Raw genomic sequence first — 19,458 nt, forward strand, 5'->3', positions numbered from 1 at the left:
ACCATTTCTGTGTCGATTTTCAGGCATGCAGTCAGGTTTTGATTTTATTTCTGGTGGTACTTGATGAGTCCATAGTACCATGTGTCCAAATAAATTGTCCAGGGCCTTTGGAAGAAAAACAGCTACACAGTTTCACAGATCCACCACCATACTTCACAGTGGGGATGAGGTACTTTTCTACATGGTTGTCTTTATGTCCATGCCAAACTCACATCCAGTGTCTGTAGCCAAAAACCTGTACCTTGGTCTCATCTGACCAGAGAACACAGTCCCACTGAAAGTTCCAGTGACATTGGGCAACCTGTAGGAGTTTTAGTTTGTTGGTCCTTGACAGTAGAGATCTTCTTCTGGCATCCTCCTTGAACAGCTTGTGGTTATATAAGTGGGGTTTGATTTGTAGCTTGAGAGATGTCCTGACCCCAAGAACCAAGTACTGTCTAATGTCATTCCCCACCTGTGATCCTTGGAAATTCTTTATCCAACGCGAATGATCCTCCTCACTGTGTGTGAGGTCAGTACAGACATTTGTCCTCTTCCTGGCAGATTCTCAACATCTACAGTTGCTTTAAACATCTTAATTATTGCCCTGATAGTGGAAATGGGCAGTTTCAGTTGTTAGTCATTTCCTGATTCGTGCAGTTCAACAACTTTTTGTCGTACATTACCGCTGTTTTCTCTGGCCTTTCTCATAGTGATGGAGGACAGAGGGAATTTGGCCTGTGTTTCATCTCATATATATTCCCCAGTGAGTCAGAAAGACATGGCTGAGCGTTTAAGTGTTCCAAGTGAACTTGAAAACCTAAAACTTGAATGGGAATATATGTCAATTAGATTTCACTAATAAGAAGGTCGAGGGGTGCCAACAATTGTGACACACAGATTTAATAAAAATGTTTCATGACAAGATTTAGTTTTTTCTTTGAATCTTTATACCTTACATAGGTTAGACATTTAATATTTTGAATGCAAGAGTAAAAGTAAAATGTCTTTTACAGCTCATTTTGCTCATTATTACCAGGGGTACCGATGTTTGTAGAGGCCACGGGGCATGTGAGGTGTTTATATGTGTGAGTATGCATAATGAGTTTCCTCACCACACGCCCTTTGGGTCTCCATTGACGTTTCGGAATTTGGGGAAAATTTATGGCCCCCGTCCAATAGATCTCCATCTGCTTGAAAGATAGAGGGTCTAAGGAGAGAGAGAGAGAGAGAGAGAGAGAGAGAGAGAGAGAGAGAGATGAAGGAGAATTCAGATTTCATTCCTATTGCACCAATATACTTGGCATGTGAACACCTGCCTCCGAGGTTTGAAAAAGGATCTGCTACTATGGGAGAGAGAGAGAGAGAGAGAGAGAGAGAGAGAGAGTGCAGTAATGCATTCTCATAACCTCAAGCAGATATAGAGCCTTGCTAATGCGTCTACAGAGGTTGCCTCAATCTTCACTCCTTCGCTCACTCAGTCTTGTGCGAAAAGAGCACAGTAAACTTCTCACGCCTAAAGCAGTAGTGAAAAAATAACCCAATTCTCCCCGTTAGCCCAAATGCAGTTGATTGGAAAAGACCAATTTGGTGTCTAAACTTAATCCTGATCTGCTGCTTTCAGGCTAATGTTGCTAGGAAGTAATGGAAGCTTACAGGACTGTGAAAGTTCTTTTGAGGCATTCAGAGGTGGAGTTGTTCTTGTGCTTTGGTATAACCCAACCATGCTTGAGCTTCAGACCATGAACTCTAGGATTTACTGGCAGATAGCTAAATTCATCATCCTGCCAATTATGGCAAGTCAACCAGGCCCTGAAGCATTAAAGCATCCCCATACCATCACACTACCATCACCATGTTTCACTGTTGGTATGATGTTCTTGTTGTGGAATGCAGTGTTGGCTTTATGTCACTTGTAACAGGACCCCTCGCTTCCGAAAAGCTGGGGTCATCAAAGTCTTCTGGCAAACTGAGAATTTGTTTCTCCTGGTTAGCATTGGTTTCCATCTTGTAACTTAACCAGGAAAGCCATTTTTGCCCAGTCTCTTTCTAATGGTAGAATCATGAATGCTGGCCTGTCTGGGGTGAGTAAGGTTTGCAACTTCCCGGATGAGTCATTAAGGCCCATTCTGGAAAGATTTACCACTGTTACAAGTTTTCTCCATTTGAAGATGGTGGCTCTTACTGTGGAGTGGTGGAGTCCCAGAGCAAAAGAAACGGCTCAGTAAGCTGGGTTTTTCTCATCTCTTCCAGAATTTCATTGCAGCATAGTGTGCTGCTTGTTGAGACCCTTTAGCCTATTTCATATAGTGGGAAATGTTCTATTTAAGTGATGTTTAGATTTCACAGGGCTGCTACTAATGAAGCCTGTTATGTGTCGAGTCTAATTGACCCAACTAAATTTTCCACACATGGCGTTGAATAACTTGTTTCCTTTGGTAAATGGAAAAATAATTTTAAACTGTTTACTCAGGTTGTCTTTGCCCGTGTTTGAATATCTGAAACAAGTGCATGCAAAAAAACAGAAGACATCATCAGGGCACAAGTCTTTTCTCATGGCACTGTATCCTTCTCTGATTAGCACTGAACAAACTGCATATCTAAATTATCATATACTTGCCTCAAACTGTGATGAGTTGCTGATTAATTATACACAGACACTGCATAAGAAGCTGTTGCTTAAAAAAAATGGGCAAAATTATGTTGCATAGCTAATGACAGTAGTAGCAAGGGCAAACAGATATTTGAATGTTTGAATATTTAAGGAAGAAAATGCACTCAGATGGTGCCTGATTAAATTAGTGGACATGTAGACCCATCTAACCACTTCATAAACTTCTGGTTTCTAATGGCAAGGCTGGTAGACATTAAGAAAGACAGCTCATGGATGGGAACAACTCTTCTGCAAATGAAATAAGTGGTATGTCTGATTTTTGATGTATTGTATTAGTGACCAGCCACTGTGTTCGAAGGTGAGGTGTGACCCAATGCCTGGGCTGACACCAGGAAGGTGGGGTAAGTGAAGTAGAGCCTCTGTATGAAGTTTGGTGTAGGCAGGGGCTGATCTAATAGAAACTTACGGCAACTCAGGCATGCTCTCCAGAGCATACAGTGGCAGTGTGGCCGCTACAGGAGATTTCCTGGCATCATGAATATCAAGTAGTGCTGTTGAGGTGGTAGACAGTTTCCATCCAGGACACCAGGTAATGCTGCCTTCTGGGGCACCTGGCAGCACTGTCGATGCAGGGGGTGGTTCTTGATTGTCCTCAATGACACCAGGTGGTGCTGCTGATGCTAGCAGCATCTCTGGAATGTCCTCCAGGATACCAGGCAGTGTCCAGGTCTCAGGCCATAGCAGCAACTCCGGTCGGGGAGAGTCCTCTTCCTCCTCCATGGGCCTGCCCACTCCAAGCCCACCACCCCACCCCTGCAAAACGGGCTCTGGAATAGGTGTGAGTCATGGATATGACAGAAGGGGGCAGGACACCAGATCTGGGCAGACAGGGGCACAGGCTTCCACTGTGCCATACTCCTCATCCTCCAGTGGGAGAAGCGTTGCATCCATGAAGGTCAGGAGGCAGTGGTTGGGCTGTGAGACAGGGGTGTCAACCTCCTCAGTCCTGAAGACCCACTCCATGCTGTCGTCATCCTGGGGGAACAGATATCAGCAGCAAAATCCTTCTGACCACTGCAGTTCTCCACAAGGTGTTTCTTCCCAGAACACGACATGCACCGGTCCCATTCCGGTGGCACGAGATGCCATCTTTCCTCTGTGGGCATAGGGGCCCAGTTAAGGTTCTCTAGAGGGCTAAGGAAGATGGGCGTATGTTGTTTGCTCTTCTAGCCTTTTTTGCTTTCTTCACCCTTGCCATTTTCCTTTTTTATTATTTAAATGAACAGAATAAATAAAACAAACTCTTTTGCAATCAGGCTAGAGCTGTCAAGGACCCGCCCAGAAAAAGGGCAGCGTCCGCTTTCTTCACCAGTGTAGTGTGGCCGGGAGAGTGGCCAATGCACACTGGCTGAGAAACCAAACAAGAGCTTAGACACACACACACACACACACACACACACACACACACCAGTGCGAGGGAACTAAAGTGCACATTTCTTAGTGAAACAAAACCAAAACTTAACTCAAAGTCAGCCTCCGTCTTTAAAGAGTCCTTTCTTTTTCTCTGTCTCCCTTTCTGGTGTGTGTTTAGCCAGGGAGCATCCTCTCCTCTTTCATGCTGGAGAGAGACAGTCTTTAAAGCATCCGTGCTCCGTGCTCCTCCCCTGAGTTGCCTCAGCTGTATTAAATAAGGAAGAGGAGCAGCTTGCACATATATGTGGGGCGTGTTCACGGTGGCATCGCTTCTCCACTGCCGCATTATGTTTATAATGACAATGTGATATCAGAAATACAAGTCTTATATTTTTTCTAACTTCATATGTAAAATTACTTGTCTCTTCAGTCATTTTATTTTACTTTGATTGTTTTTTTTCCCACCGCTGGGATAGGCTCCAGCACCCCGCCGCGAGCCTAAGGGAGAAGGGGCTTTGAAAATGTGTGTGTGTGTATATGTGTGTGTGTGTGTGTGTGTGTGGGGGGGTGTTTCCCCCAATTTCTCCTCAATTTAGTAATCTCAAAATTCACCCTCCTGCAATCACACGATAGCATGAAGACTAAGACAGGCTTCCTCCGAGCCCTGTGAAGCTAGCCACCGCATCTTTTTGCCAACTGCCAGATCTTGTTATGTCAGATAACAGACGCCTGTGCTAAAGCATCCAATTTGGCATATTAGCTTAGCTAGTTAGCTAAACTTTTTGGCTGTACTGACATGTAATAATGCACTGTGTGCATGCACTCACAGACATATCTACATTTACCCAGACACATGAGTAGAGCCAAGCCAAGCCAAAATGTTTTCCTCTGAAAGTTGAAATAACATATTAGTTATCTTAGTTACTAGGTAGCTGAATTTACGCTGACATGAAATAATAGTAGCATTCTCTTCTTCACTCACACAAATATTTACACCAAACCATGTGTGAGACCAAACAAAGCTCATTCTTTCTCTGTGGAGTGTAGAAAATACGAGCAAAGACACTTGCATTAGTGTTAACTCACATTAACGTAAGCGTTAACTTCCCAAGCAGAGTAGCATCGAACATTCTAAAGCCGTGGTGAAAGATCAGGATACTCAACAAGGCCAATCAGCCCCATGGTGTAGATTGGATGCACATATCTGACTGAAAATCAGTGTCATCTACTGTGGTATACCACTAGGCTCTATCTTTGGGCCACTTATTTTTTCTATTATATAAGCTGCCACTTATATTCCATAAAACACGGACTCAAATTCCGCAGCTATTCAGATGAAACATAGCCATACATTTCTCTTGCACCTGATAATACGTGCTATTTAACTGTTTGTCCAGTACAATAATATGGATGAGGAGCATCTTCTTGAAAATGAATGAAGACAAAAATAAAATTCTACTTAATGGACCTGCTGAACATGGAGCTAAAACTATTAATAAGCTAGGAAGTTTGGCAACACATTAAATCAGAAGTGTGATACTTGGGCATTGTTCCTGACTCTAATCTCAGTTTCAAGTCTTTATCAATAAGTAATCAAAGCAGCAATGTTTATCTTAGAAACACTGCGAAAGTCAGACGGCATGATTCCAGGTTGACTCATGCTTTCGTTTTCTCACGTTTAGATCAAGGTCATTAACTGTTCACAACAGCAAGAGTTCTTACTTGAACACAGGAAAAATGAATGTTACTCAAGTGCTGTAAGCACTTCACTACCTTCATGTTCAATACAGAATAAAAATGCAAAAAAGTGGTGAGGTTGGATTTAACCGTGGAACTAGACATAACCTTCCACAAGACATACATTTAAGCAGCTTAAATATATCTTTTTCAGCCTTTTTCTAGGTTAATGATATCATCTGACTGTCATGTAAACATTTATTTTTATTATTAGTTTATTTTCCTTCCTTAGATTTTTGGATGTTTATTTTATCTCTAGTAGTAACTGCCTTAAATTTTATCAGCATTACTTTTGTCCATTTTGCTGACATCTTTTAATGAATCAACACTTGTTAGACATGCTAGTAGGCCTGTCATGTAACTGATAACACCTTCAGCGATCACCTCCCGTTGATAATTAACTTTAGCATTTTTGGGTAAAGCATTACTTTACACATCTCCAGATGTGCTGATATTTGAAATCATGACTTCAAGTAATGCTGCCAATGAGGCACACGAAGGGGAAAGAACCTGCCACCCCTTTTTTGGAAACTCACGCGTAGATGGAGTTGTTGAAGATGCGCGAGAGAGCGAAGTTGACATGGCTGAGCAGCTGATCCAGGTGGTCACTTGACTGCAACCTGAGGGAGTAGGTGGACTTATCTGTTTCTATGACAACCTGAGAGAAAGAGAGTTGGAGAGAAAAAGAGTTAGAACACTTCAGTGAAGCACTGCTGTGAACAAGAGCCAAAGAAGAGTGCTGGGAGTTGGGCACTAACTCAAATGGCAGAACGCCTCTCTTTTGTTTCTCACCTGGTTCTCTGGATGAGTGCTCATTCCACGAATCTCTAAGAAGTTAAATGTTTGCTCCACCTAAATCCACGACAAAAAAACATGAAGGTAAACCATGAAAGTAAACCATCAAGTATTAAAAGTGTAGCGTATGATATATTCTGTGGGCTACTGCACCTTGGTGGGTATTTTCGGGACCATGACGTAAAGCCGCCACGTCGCCAAGACCTTAAAATCAGAATAAGAATATTATATTATTAATATAATGGTATTATGTTATGTGCAAACTATGCCATTTGTGCATCCACTTGCTGGACCTCCACTATAGAGATCTGACCTCTTACCATGGCAGGTTTCTTTGTACAAGGCTTGTTCTTCAGTAACCACAGGCACCTCAATGCAAACTAATGAAGGTATTCTTAGCTTATAGCTAAGAGTGTGTGATAAAACTTTGGGCCTGCCGGTGGGCCCAAAGTTTGTTAAGAGGTTGAAGTCAAATGTTGATACAAAGATGACTTTACTTAAACTTTCTGCATAACTCAATGGCTAAAATGTAAACAAAGTCATTCAGAGTGGTCTGGCATGAAATGCTCCATTCTAAGGAATTGTTCACAGTGGTGGTGATAGGAACCAGACGTCTGAAGAGTTTGGTGCCTCTAGAAGCTCAAGTATAGAAGGTTATTACATTAAATAGCTATGGATATGTAGTTTACATATAGTTACATAGTTTTAAAGTAATGTTTTTGGCCTAAAACCTATTATTTCCAATACATTTATGGCAAAGATGTACATACAGAAAATTCTGAGGCACAAAGAAAATATATTTTTGAAGAGTTATCATTATGCTATCATCAATATTACATATAAAAACTCAGAAATCACAAATAGGTTCACTTTGTGTTTCAGATGTCCTGACCTTTGGTTCTTATCACCACCACTGTAAGGAAACCCCTCTAGAATGAACCATTACATATCAAAGCACTCGGAATGACACAGAGATTGAATTTTCCAGATTTCCTGCACTTGCAACTATATTCTTGCAACACAGAGAGTTGACAGTCCCCAAGATCCTTTAACTACTCTATCATCTGTCACTAGGACAGGGTGATGTAAATATGCAAATGTCATTAATGCAATATTCATTTCTTTTCATCTGTCATGACAAAGCTCAAACAGCAGCTTTCATAAGTAATTCATACCTATTTATTCAAATGTATTGCATTTATCTTAGTCAACAGTGTTAAGTGCAGTGCAATGCAGTGTGTAATTATTGCTAAATAAATAAATAACCTTGCCGTCTTCCTCAAGTGACTAAGCAATATTTGCGTGAAGTGAGGTCAAGCCCAAGCACCAGTGTTTCCATAATTAGGACCATAAGCATCTGTGATAATCTCACAGAGGGAAACGGTTTCTAATTAAGGCTCGCGATGATACAGACAACGAGCCGAAGCTAGGATTAATAACTAAAAACCATGGCCGTCTGCAGAAAAGTGCACAAAAATAAGCAGCCTATATTCCATCATCAGTCTCGATGCTGATACCTCAGTCCTGCTGGCTTGCGTTTTTATTTGTCAGGCTGGAGCGTTGCATAATGCAACAATAGTGTTCATTCAAGAGGGGATTTTGGAGAGAGGATTTCACAGTGCATAGAGAATTGGGTTGCTGTACAAATTTTAATATCAAATTCAATGTTTTTAAATACCATTTAAAGGCTGCAAAAAATGAGATTTTCACCACATAGCAACACAGACAAATATGGTATGTGTTAATGTATGTTTTATGCAGAAATATGGAAACATGCTTAGAGGATCTTTACCTGATTTGTATGGACTTCAGTTTTGCCCTTTTCTAGCTTTATTAGTTGTTAGTTTCTGACCACAGCATCATTGTCAGCTTGGTAGTTTTGGGTGGCTGACTGTTCTGAATTAATTCAATAAATAAAATGGCCTGTTGAGGAATCTTCTTACCATTCAGTCAAATGATTTCATAGTATGTGTGCATAATATGATATTCCTGAGTGATTTAGATTTTTGCTTGCTGAGTAGCTTAGCTTTTGGCTTACTGTTTAATACGGTCCTATTTTTTGATCCAACTGATATAGATACTTTAAGATTCAGTAAAACTTTTGATATGTGCATGGTGCTAAACGTTAAAATGACATCTGGCCAAAAGTATGTGGACACCGCTCATAATATCTAGAGTTAAAAGTTGAAATGAAATCAAGCGCACAGGTGTCAATTTACATAGGCAAATACTGGACGTTGAAAGGGTCTTACAGTGTCTTTAAATGTAACACTGTCATAGGGTACCTTTGCCACAGTTCCAAACCGCATCTGTAGGCAGCAACAGCACAAAAACTATGGACTGAGAGCTTCAGGAAATGGGTTTCAGTAGCCGAGCAGTGGTACACAAGCTTAAGATCACTACACCCAATGTTGAGCTTCGGCTGAAGTTGGGTACAATTTTCAATGTATTCTCTAGAGTGATCAACCCCACTTCACCATCTGGCACTCTGATGGATAAATCCAGATGCCAGGAGAATACTATCTACTGGAATGCACAGTGTTAACAGTAAAGTTTGGTGGAGGAGGGATAATGGTCTGACGGTATTTTCAGGGTTTGGGCCCTGACGTGGTTGGTGTAAAGGAACTCCAGTATGAATTGGAACGTCGATTACGAGCCAAGTTTTCTCACCTAATATCAGTGCCTGCCCTCATAAAAGCTCTGTTGAGAGAATGGACACAAATTCCTACTCAAGGCGCCCAAGTTATAGCTGCAAAGAGGGGCCAAATGCTATATTAATGCCCTTGGTTTTGGAATGACATGTCCAACAAGCTCATACTGGTGTGATCATCAAGTGTCTACATACTTTGGCCACATCTATTGCTTTTTTGAGGACTAATTATATGAAACAACCATTTGAAAGTGGCATGAATTCAGTAGCCAGCAGCCACTCCTCACGTAAATTTAAGCACTTCTACAGTAGTGGTTAAAAACACTGCACAAATAGTAGAATTGGAACTGAAGCAGGCCTGTTTTGCTAGTACCTGCTCGATTATAAATATAACTGGACTTGAAATGCACCTAAATACCTTTAATAGTAAACATATTTAATAGTTCACACATCTTATGGCATTTCAAATTTATTTTAAGACTTGTAAGACTTTGAAAGGATCTGCAGGAACCCTGGATGCAGGGCAGTTTTGCAAATATTGCTTGGCACTGGGTAATGCTGAGTATGCGCTTGTGTAAATTTGATGCCAATATGCGACAGCGAGCAAGAAAAGGACTGAGACGGGCAGCAGAGGAGGAGGCCACGATCAGGAAGAATAAGAATAAGACTGTGTGATGTCTGGGGGGATTAGGGGAGCGTGCAAAAAAGAGGTTTGTGTTGTATCAGACGTTGAGGGAGAATAGAGAGCCTATGCAAAACAGCATCAACTCCAGAGAACTACTTAATCTCATTCATAATTTAAAGCACCTAATTAGCATACCAAGTTGAAACCTCTCCAGTCTACACCCCTCACTGTCCCCCTTCTTTCTCCCAGATATTTCGATATCCCCCCAATCCTTCTGCTTGCGCCGAATGATTCTGGACACCTCTTTCATTACTGTCTCCAATTGATCTTTGTACCCCTCATCAGCATCCACTTCTCCTCCTACGTTCTGCTCCAGTGTTTCTCCTCCTGCTCTTACCTCATCCCCTTTTCTCCCTGTTTCTCTTCCCTTCTGCCGTTCTCTTTTTGTACCACTGTGCAGTTTTCTATTCTTTTTCCGCTCTGTCGCTTCCAATTCCTTCAAGGCCTCTCTTCGATGAAGCGTTAATGGCACCCCACCGAGAGGGGGAAGGCCTGGAGATGGAGATACCAAGATCCCTGCAAATAAAGACCTCAGTTTCCCTTTGCTATATTTTTCCAATCTTCTCACCTTCACTCCTCCATCCTTAACAGGTTTGCGGCATGGAGGGTGCGGACTTGCAGAGCGAGCCGACAAGCTGTGTCAGAAAGTCGAGAAGTGGTAAACCACTCTCCAAGATGCAGCAGTGACAGCGCCTATTACAGAGTTTGTTAGCCTTGTCAAAACTCTCTGACAGGTCGGAAAAACTTGGTTATGTAAACACACCAATGACAGGATGAGCAAGCAAGGAGAAAGAGAGGCAGGATGAAAGAAGGAAAGAGGGGAAAAGTCAGCCTGGAGACCATAGAAAAATGCCTCTTTATCAAAGGCTTTGCTATCAAAGGAGCCTGACACAAAAGAACAGCGCATAAACAGACACATTAATTATTAACAGACCAGAGTGGGCTTGGACTCGATCGAGGGTGATGCGAAATCTCTGCATGATTGCATAAAGCAGGGGCTCTTCCCAATTAAGCACTGGAGCACATCAAAGAACACCTAACGCATTCCATGGGGTGGCGACCGTAACTGATTGCATGGAAATGTATGCGATAAATACAATAATATGCTCAGAGCAGAACACAATAATATTGGGGTTTGAATATATTCAGTGTAGTATATCCAGAAGGTAGCCGGTAAGAGAGTTATTGGATTCAAATTAAAGGATTTGTGCCCAGTCATCTGGTTCTCTACATACTTTGTTAGCCCCCTTTTACCCCGTTATTCAGTGGTCAGAACCTCCCATGGAGCCTCACAGAGCAGGTACGATTTGGGGGATGCAACATTCTCAGCACTGCAGTGACACTGATGTGGGGGTGGTGTGTTAGTGTGTGTTGTGCCAGTACAAGTGGATCAGACTCAGCAGTGCTGCTGGAGTTTTTAAACAACTCAGTGTCACTGCTGGACTTAGAACAGTCCACCATCCAAAAATATCCAGTCAATTGCGTCCTGTGACTACCATTGAAGGACTAGAGGATAATTAGCTCAGACTGCACAGCAAGAGATGAGCTATCGTCTCTGGCTTCACATCTACAGGGTGGACCAACCACATAGTTGTGTCTAATAGAGTGGACAGTGTATAAAAACTACAGCAGCACTGCTGTGTCTGATCCAATCATACCAGCACAACACACACTAACACACCACCACCACGTCAGTGTTAGTGCAGTGCTGAGAATGATCCACCGCCCAAATAGTACCTTTTCTGTGAGGGTCCATGGGGGTCCTGACCACTGAAGAACCACCTGGTGAAGTCCAAGTAAGTGTCCTACTGCTCACGATTCCTATGTAGTTAGCATTTACTTCCAAGAATAAAAGAGAACATGAAAACAGCCAAGCTTTTTGAAGATATAGATGTATTCATACTGCACTGAACATTAGGTTCACAACTTTTAGTACAAAATATAGAACACTGTTTAAGTTAAATTCAGTAAGATAAAACTGCTTAAAATCCCAGGCTTACAAATTATAACAGTTTTCTCTGGTTTCCTGTATCATTCATCACATTGAAACAGCACAGGAACTACTCAATGTTGGAAGATCACCCAGAATAACATTGCCTGCTACTTAATATGGAAGTAGCTGTTTGTCAGTAATGTTTTTTTTTCAGTATTCTGTAGTTGAATAAAATGAAATGATTTTTGCAGCAGTTGCTTTTTATACGTATCATTAATGTAAAACATCTTAAGCGTATTTAACCTTATAGAATTTTCAAATATTTGATAGAATATTCAACTGAATATTTCAAAATGAAAATATTTGATAATTGGAGCCCAAGGTTCTGATAGTCCATCCTTCAGAGTCCCAGCAGCAAGTGATACACCTTTTAACATCAATATTGTTACTGCTTAACACCTATCAGGGCTGGGTGTAAACTTTTTGAGCACGTAGCACTGGTTCTATTAAAGTTTCACGTGATGTAGCTCAAATTAACTTTAAGCACTGAGGTAAAAACTGCATAAAATTATTTAAAACAGTAGAAATCTTGGTAAGTAAAACTAATTCTTATTGTGAAAAATTCAGCAGCATCATGTAAAAGGTTTGCGATTTATAAATATTTATTTTCTCCTGAATAATCAAACAATTTGTCAGAGGGGCACTGTTAGCACTTAAGTAGCATTTTTTCTGCATCACTGAGTGCAAGGAATCCCACACCAACAGTATGGTTGGAGTCACAGATTTAAAAAAAGAAAGTGGAATAAGTCGGCATCGAAAGGTTCACAGTTATTTATATATGTGATATTTAATTTAGTTCGATTATTCCTAGGAACAGTACTTAAGAAAAGTAGGATACAGGCTGAAAATAGTAAATGGAGTTGGAACAGTAATCATCACAGCTTCTGATTCCAGAGATGCTTTTAGGGAGGACGTGTTTTTTCAGCAGGTTAACAGTGAAATCAAAAACTTTGGCTTTAAATGTGACATTACAACCACAGACTAAATAAGCTATTGGCATTTTGTAAATCATGAGGCCCAAATATGGTTCTCTACTGTTTGAATTACCTGGTGGACTACAATTACCATAAACTTACCTATACAAAACTACCAAGAACTGAACCTGCATCGTAGCTCACAGGATGATGACTTGGCAGTTGGAAATGTTTGATATTGCACATGCCATGTAGTTAGAATAGCTCACGATTAACTGACCATGAATAACTGACTACAACTTCCATTAGCACTTTCCATTAGACTCAACTAAATATTTAAATGGGGATGTACACATGAGCACACACAAAGGTCTATCACATATGTACGCCAGTGATGGCATTGCCTATGTTGTAAAATCATGTGACTGCTATAGTGTGACTTTGCCTTCTAATAAATTCCTTCAATTCTAAGAGATTCCTTAAAAATTCCTTAAACTTGGTCCTTTCAAAGGCATTTCTGCTTCATTTCACCAACTCAATAAAGGAGGTTTAAGCTTTCTCCTGTTTAAGCTTTCGCCTCATTACCAAGGGCAGCCCGTGTAACGCCTTGATGAAAAGCTTGAGCTGCAGGTATGAGCCACCCCGTGGCTGTTTCAACTCTCTAGTGTGGTACTGGGGAGTCACCTATCACAGATCATTTTAACCACACCCTGTATGTCTATGATTCGCTATGGAATCTGACAAACATCCATCACGAAGAAAGGCTTACTGCACTGAAGTGCTTCAGGAGATAATGTTTCACCTGAAATTTGAGGCTAGAGGGTGTGGTCCACTCTGTCCAGCCCTTTGGAGAGCAGGCTAAAAGGTCTAGCCTCTCAAGGAAGCCATTCCAAGTGCAATGAGAAGAAACAGAAAAAAAAGACTTTGGTTGCTGCACTTAATGCCTCCAATCAAAGCCTGAGAGATGAGCTCTCAGTATTGACCTGTAAATCACTACACCATGGCAAACTGCTGACTTCAAAGAGAGACACGGAGCCACAGAAAGACGAGGGAGACAGAAAAGAAAGAAAGAGATGAAGGAAGGAGGGAGAGGATGGAAAGACTCAGAAAGAAGAGCCATGTGCAAAGCAGGAAGGGACAGGGTTTATATAAATCATAAGTTGTCTACACTTCAAACGCGGCCCAGAATTCAAAGGGTGCTGGGCACATATCACCAGCCTGCCCAAGGGACTCGATGAGCCTGAGAGAGTGGCAGCCCAACTCTGACTCACTCTGCCTCTCTCTCTCTCTCCTTGGCACATTACCCAGTGCCTGCCTGGCCTGCCTGCCAAACTCAGGTCACTACCTCTAACAACCTGGCCTGCCCATCAGGGCCTGTCGTATGCCAGTGAGGATTTAGGCACCAGCGCTAATTTATCATCCTTAGTGTAGTGTCTGAAGAGAGAAAAAGAAAAATCAGCTTTTCATTTGCATTATAAGTCCAAAAGGTCCCATAAGAAGGTCAAGTTGCAGCATTTTCAAGGATTGCAAACTACTAAAAATGTTGGTAGTCGATTCCAATAACTGTGCCACTTATATAAATACTGTATTATTATGAATAACCTCACAATGAATAACCAACAAGCTTAAGGAAAATGCGTTTGGCTCCAGCGCATCATTGAGCCATGATTTCACATCAAAATATCCTGAACAAAAAAATTATGAAAAACAATTTAATGGTCAAACTGCATATTTCTACTACATAGTTCACAGTCTTTTTACCTGTTTTCAGCAGTTATTATTGACATGTATGAAGAGTCTACAAATAGATTTCTGGATTTACTTTACACTGACTTTAACAAGAAGTGACTCGATCATGTCCGGTGTTTATATAAGATGTAAACATCAAGCCATACCAAGAACGAGCAGAACATATAAAGAATTACCAAATCATACAAAGAACAATTAAACTACATCAAGAACATCCAAATCACACCAAGAACATTCAAACTACATCAAGAAAATCAAACTACATGAAGAACAGCCAAACGACAATAAAGAACAATCAAGCCATACCAAGAACAACCAAACCACACCAAGAATTACCAAAAGACTTACCAGACCATATATAGAACAATCAAAATACATCAATAACAACCAAACCACAATAAAGAACATTCAAGCCATAAGAAAAAACAAACCATACCAAAAATTACCAAACCATACCAAGAAAAAAAATCCAAACAAGAAAAAACTAATCACCTGAAGAACAACCAAACCACAACAAGAATTACCTGACCATGCCTAGAATGAGCAAACTACATCAAGAACAATCAAACCACACCAAGAAAAATCAAGCCATACAAAGAACATCCAAACTACATCAAGAACAATCAAACCACACCAAAAACAATCAAGCCATACCAAGAACAACCAAACCACACCATGAAAAATCAAGCCATACCAAGAACAACCCAACTACATCAAGAACAATCAAACTACACCAAGTACAATCAAGCCATACCAAGAACAGCTAAACAATACCAAGAATTTCCAAACCATAACAAGAACAATCAACCTATGTTAAGAACAACCAAACCACACCAAGAACAATCAAGCCATACCAAGAACAATCAAGCCATACCAAGAACAACCAAACAACATCAAGAACAACCAAACCACACCAAGTACAATCAAGCCATACCAAGAACAAATAAACCATACCAAGAATTACCAAACCATACCAAGAACAAACAAACTATGTTAAGAACAAACAAACCACACCAAGAACAATCAAACCACACCAAGAACAATCAAGCCATACCAAGAATGACCAAACCATACCAAGAACAATCAAATTATGTTAAGAACAGCCAAACCACACCAACCACAATCGAGCCATACCAACAACAACCAAACTACATCAAGAACAATCAAACCACACCAAGAACAATCAAGCCATACCAACAAAAAACAAGCTACATAAGCAACAATCAAGCCATACCAAGAACAATCAAACTACATCAAAAATAATCAAACCATACCAAGAACAATCAAGTCATACCAAGAACTAAAAATCTATACAAGAAAAAAAAATCACACTAAGAACTACCAAGCTATGCCAACTACTCCAAGACCAATCAAGCCATACCAAGAATAAACTTCCCATACAAAGACAACCAAACCACACTAAGAACAATCAAACCACACCAATAACACTCAAATCACATCAAGAACTATTAAGCCATGTCAAGATCTACCAAACCATGCCAAGAACTATCAAACCATGCCAAGAACAAACAAGCCATACCAAAAAAGTCAAGTTTCTGATCAGAAAGCATGTTTATTCTCTCTGATTGAAATAGGCATAGCAGGTAATGTATCATTAGAGAAAGGTGCCACTGGTTATTAGGGCAAGGTGCCACAGATATTGATTAAGGATCCTTAGTCTATCAGCTTGAGGAGCAGCCTGCAGTCTGTATGAACTATGTACTCTGGACAAGCCAAAAACAGTTACCTGGCCAGCATGTAAAAAGTATCTTATTGAATTTCACACAGAGATTTGGTTCAGCTTGGATTCTTTCAGTCTTGATCACCGATTCAAACTACGTCTTCAGTGGGAACAGGGACAACAAAAAAGAACATCTAGAACCTACTCTAAGAACAATGGGCCTCATTCACCAACTGTTCTTAAGAAGAAGTTTCTTCTTAAAACCTGTTTATACAGTTTTCACAAAGATTCTGACATTCTCCAGTGTTTTCTTACTTGGGATATGTTCTTTGGTAAGAACAGAATTTACACACCCTCAAGAACTCAAAGGACCTTGGGACCTTTCTCAACTTAGGTAGAGGTCACGTGTCCCTACAACCCACTACAGGAATTCTGGACCAATGAGTCAGTTGAGTTTCTTGTTGAATCTCAGTCACCAACTTTGTTCAGCTTGGATTCTCCGACTTTTGATCACATAAACCGCTCAGATTTGTCTTTAAAATGTCTTGCCAAAACTATTGGCAACTAAAAATGACCACCAATTACAGCTGCTTTGTACTGAACTGAACTGACTCAAATTGTACTGACCTGAGAGAAAGGAAGGAGCGGAAAGGTGACAGAGGCACTCCAAAGCTGAAAAGCTACGCGGCTCTAAACCAAAGCTATTGACAATAACCGTCAAGCCTCAAGAGTGTACATCCTATTGTACCCAGGTGACCTTCTTGCTCTCAGTCTCTCGCTTGCTTCTTCTATCAACAGGGGTCACAGCTGCTGCAGCTGATCTGTCTCAACCACAATCAACTCCTCTCCCACAATTCTTTGCAAGGCCAAATGTGACTGTGATGGTCAACTATCATAAAAAAGCTAACATCCAGCAACTCTAAGCCACCAGTCTTTGTCATGCCTCCACTGCACTCAGTCAAATAAAGCTATCTATGTTTATTATGTTTACAAACACATTCCTTCTAGATTTCAGCTGAAAAAACTGTCAGATCCAACCAAAGACAATAAAAGTCAAAGCTAGGGCCCGGAGAGCCTTTAACAGACTTACTGGATATTCACTGGTGTTTCAAACTCATACTGAAATATTCATTCCTGAAATCACCCGCAAACGTTGCTTGATTTCAGTCTTTCAAAGAAAAGCGGGGACTTCCAGAAGCACAGGGAAGTGTGACTGTGTTCAGCCTTTAGCTAAGATTAGCTGGGTATGACATAATTTTCTGTAGCCTAATATTCACTCACACACTCACACACTGTCTAAGTCGTTCACCCTCCGGTTGCAGGGGGTGCTGGAGCAAATCCCAGTGGTTATTGGGTGGAAGGCAGGAAACACCCTGGACAGGGCTACTAGTCCATCACAAGGCAGACACACAGAAATATATACATTCACACCTAGAGGCAATTTAGCATCTCCAATTAGCCTGACTGCATCTTTTTTGGAAACCCACACAAACACAGGGACAACATTGAAACTCCACAGAGAAAGGACAGTGGTCACCCTGGGGAATTGAACCCAGGCACTTCTTGCTATGAGGCAACAGTGCTACCCACTGCACCCTGGTACCACCCCTCATATCCATTGTTATGTCATTTTTTACCTTGAATTTATGATAAAATGCTTTGTTCAAAACAGTAATAAATGAGCTCCTAACTAACAAAAGATGAAACTTCCAAATATCAGCATGACAAACAAATACTTGCATATTCAAACTAGTCAGGCCAGTCCTAAAGCAATCACTAACAAACATGTCAACAAAAATCACAAATCACCTGTTACCATCTACACATGCTCAAATATGCACTCACTGGCCACTTCCCTGGAAACTCTAGCCTGTAGGCCCACCTTGGTGGTGTGCTATTCACATCAATAGAAGGATCCTAACGAGATACATTTTTTGTTTAAACTCCATTTGTGTTAGTTCATACCTTAAATGTCCCAAAGTCTTTATTACACACTTCTGTAGCATAATAGCTCAATCACTTTGCATTAAAATCCCTGTAGTTACTGAATAATAAGCGTTAGTATGTAACAAGCCTGGGATTTTAAGGGCTTAAAGAAAACTTTAATGACTGATATTATTATCGGTTCCCTGGGGATCCCAGAGGATGTGTTGAGTTATTTTAACTTAGAATATCAACAAAACATGTAATTTGACCAGGAGTGTTCAAACTAAGTGTTGCCCAACTGTTTGTTGGGTAAACAGCCACAGTGTCTAATGGATAAGCCCAATCTACCCATCCGATGTACATATTACCATATATTTACATATGATATGTGGGCAAAATTGAAGGATACATTGCATATATGTGATATATACAGCCGTATGAAGCCAGATGGTTGAGACCCCTGACCTATATACTGGGCCTAAAAGGTAGCTGGAGTGCATAGAGTGGCCAATGAGTGGAAATATAAGGTCAAATGGATGGTGAGTGTTTCTAAGAAACCCTTTTCTCTTTTATCGCAGCAATTATGCTTGTATTGTTAAGCAAGTATCAGTTTGAGCTCCCTGTCTGCAACAATGACTAAAACATAAAGAGTGTGGGAAATGTAGTCCTGTACCGAACCTTATGCCACACTGCATTAGGTTAAAAGCAGGGTGATGTGCATTGCTACTACAGTGCTGGAAGGCTCGATCCTAACAAAACTACTCTTCACGGCCAAGTGAGTCTGGCATAGAGACTGTTTGGCTGCGCGAAGACTTCTATGTGTATGTGCATGCGCAAATGCGACGGCATGGACAGTGTTAGTGTGAGAGAGATGGCGGTCATGTCACTCGCTGTAGCAATCACAGCCTCTAATCGGGCCATTATTAGACGGGGAAGCACGAGGCAAGCCTCCGGAGGGAGAGGGGAAGCAGTGGAATGAGATAAATAATTGAAGCGATGGAAAAGTCGGCAATCGGCGCATCACAACCAAGCCGATTCCCACTGTCCCTTCCACGCTTTCTTTCTTTTTCCCTTTGTTTTTCCGCACAAGTCTCCCGTGTGTGCCTCCTCCCCAGAAATCCTGCGTTCGTTGCGATGCCCAACCCCCCTTTTCATTTCACATCACTCCACTTCTTTCTGATGAGGGGGTACTGAAATGTAGTGAGTAGGGGGTAGAGGAGAGTGGCACACAGTAGTACCTGCCACACTGACTGAAATTCTTTCCCTGAGTTGAATGTTGTTAAAATCATTCAATAAGCACAGATAATGCAATGTACAAACAG

General features: G+C 41.1%; 1 protein-coding gene across 2 annotated transcripts in view; it reads right to left on the reverse strand.

The window, feature by feature from the left end:
- carmil3 (capping protein regulator and myosin 1 linker 3) overlaps nucleotides 1-19,458 on the reverse strand; it is a 137,492-nt gene that overhangs the window by 99,239 nt on the left and 18,795 nt on the right. For both annotated transcript variants that reach the window (XM_037534266.1, XM_037534274.1), the window contains 4 exons: nucleotides 6,692-6,742; nucleotides 6,536-6,595; nucleotides 6,280-6,401; nucleotides 1,095-1,189 (listed from right to left, as the gene is read on the reverse strand). In XM_037534266.1, coding sequence (XP_037390163.1) covers nucleotides 1,095-1,189; nucleotides 6,280-6,401; nucleotides 6,536-6,595; nucleotides 6,692-6,742 — 328 coding nt within the window. The remainder of the gene's footprint in view (nucleotides 1-1,094; nucleotides 1,190-6,279; nucleotides 6,402-6,535; nucleotides 6,596-6,691; nucleotides 6,743-19,458) is intronic.

The sequence above is a fragment of the Pygocentrus nattereri genome, chromosome 2 (assembly GCF_015220715.1).
Source record: "Pygocentrus nattereri isolate fPygNat1 chromosome 2, fPygNat1.pri, whole genome shotgun sequence".
In the NCBI taxonomy this organism is placed as follows: Eukaryota; Metazoa; Chordata; class Actinopteri; order Characiformes; family Serrasalmidae; genus Pygocentrus; species Pygocentrus nattereri.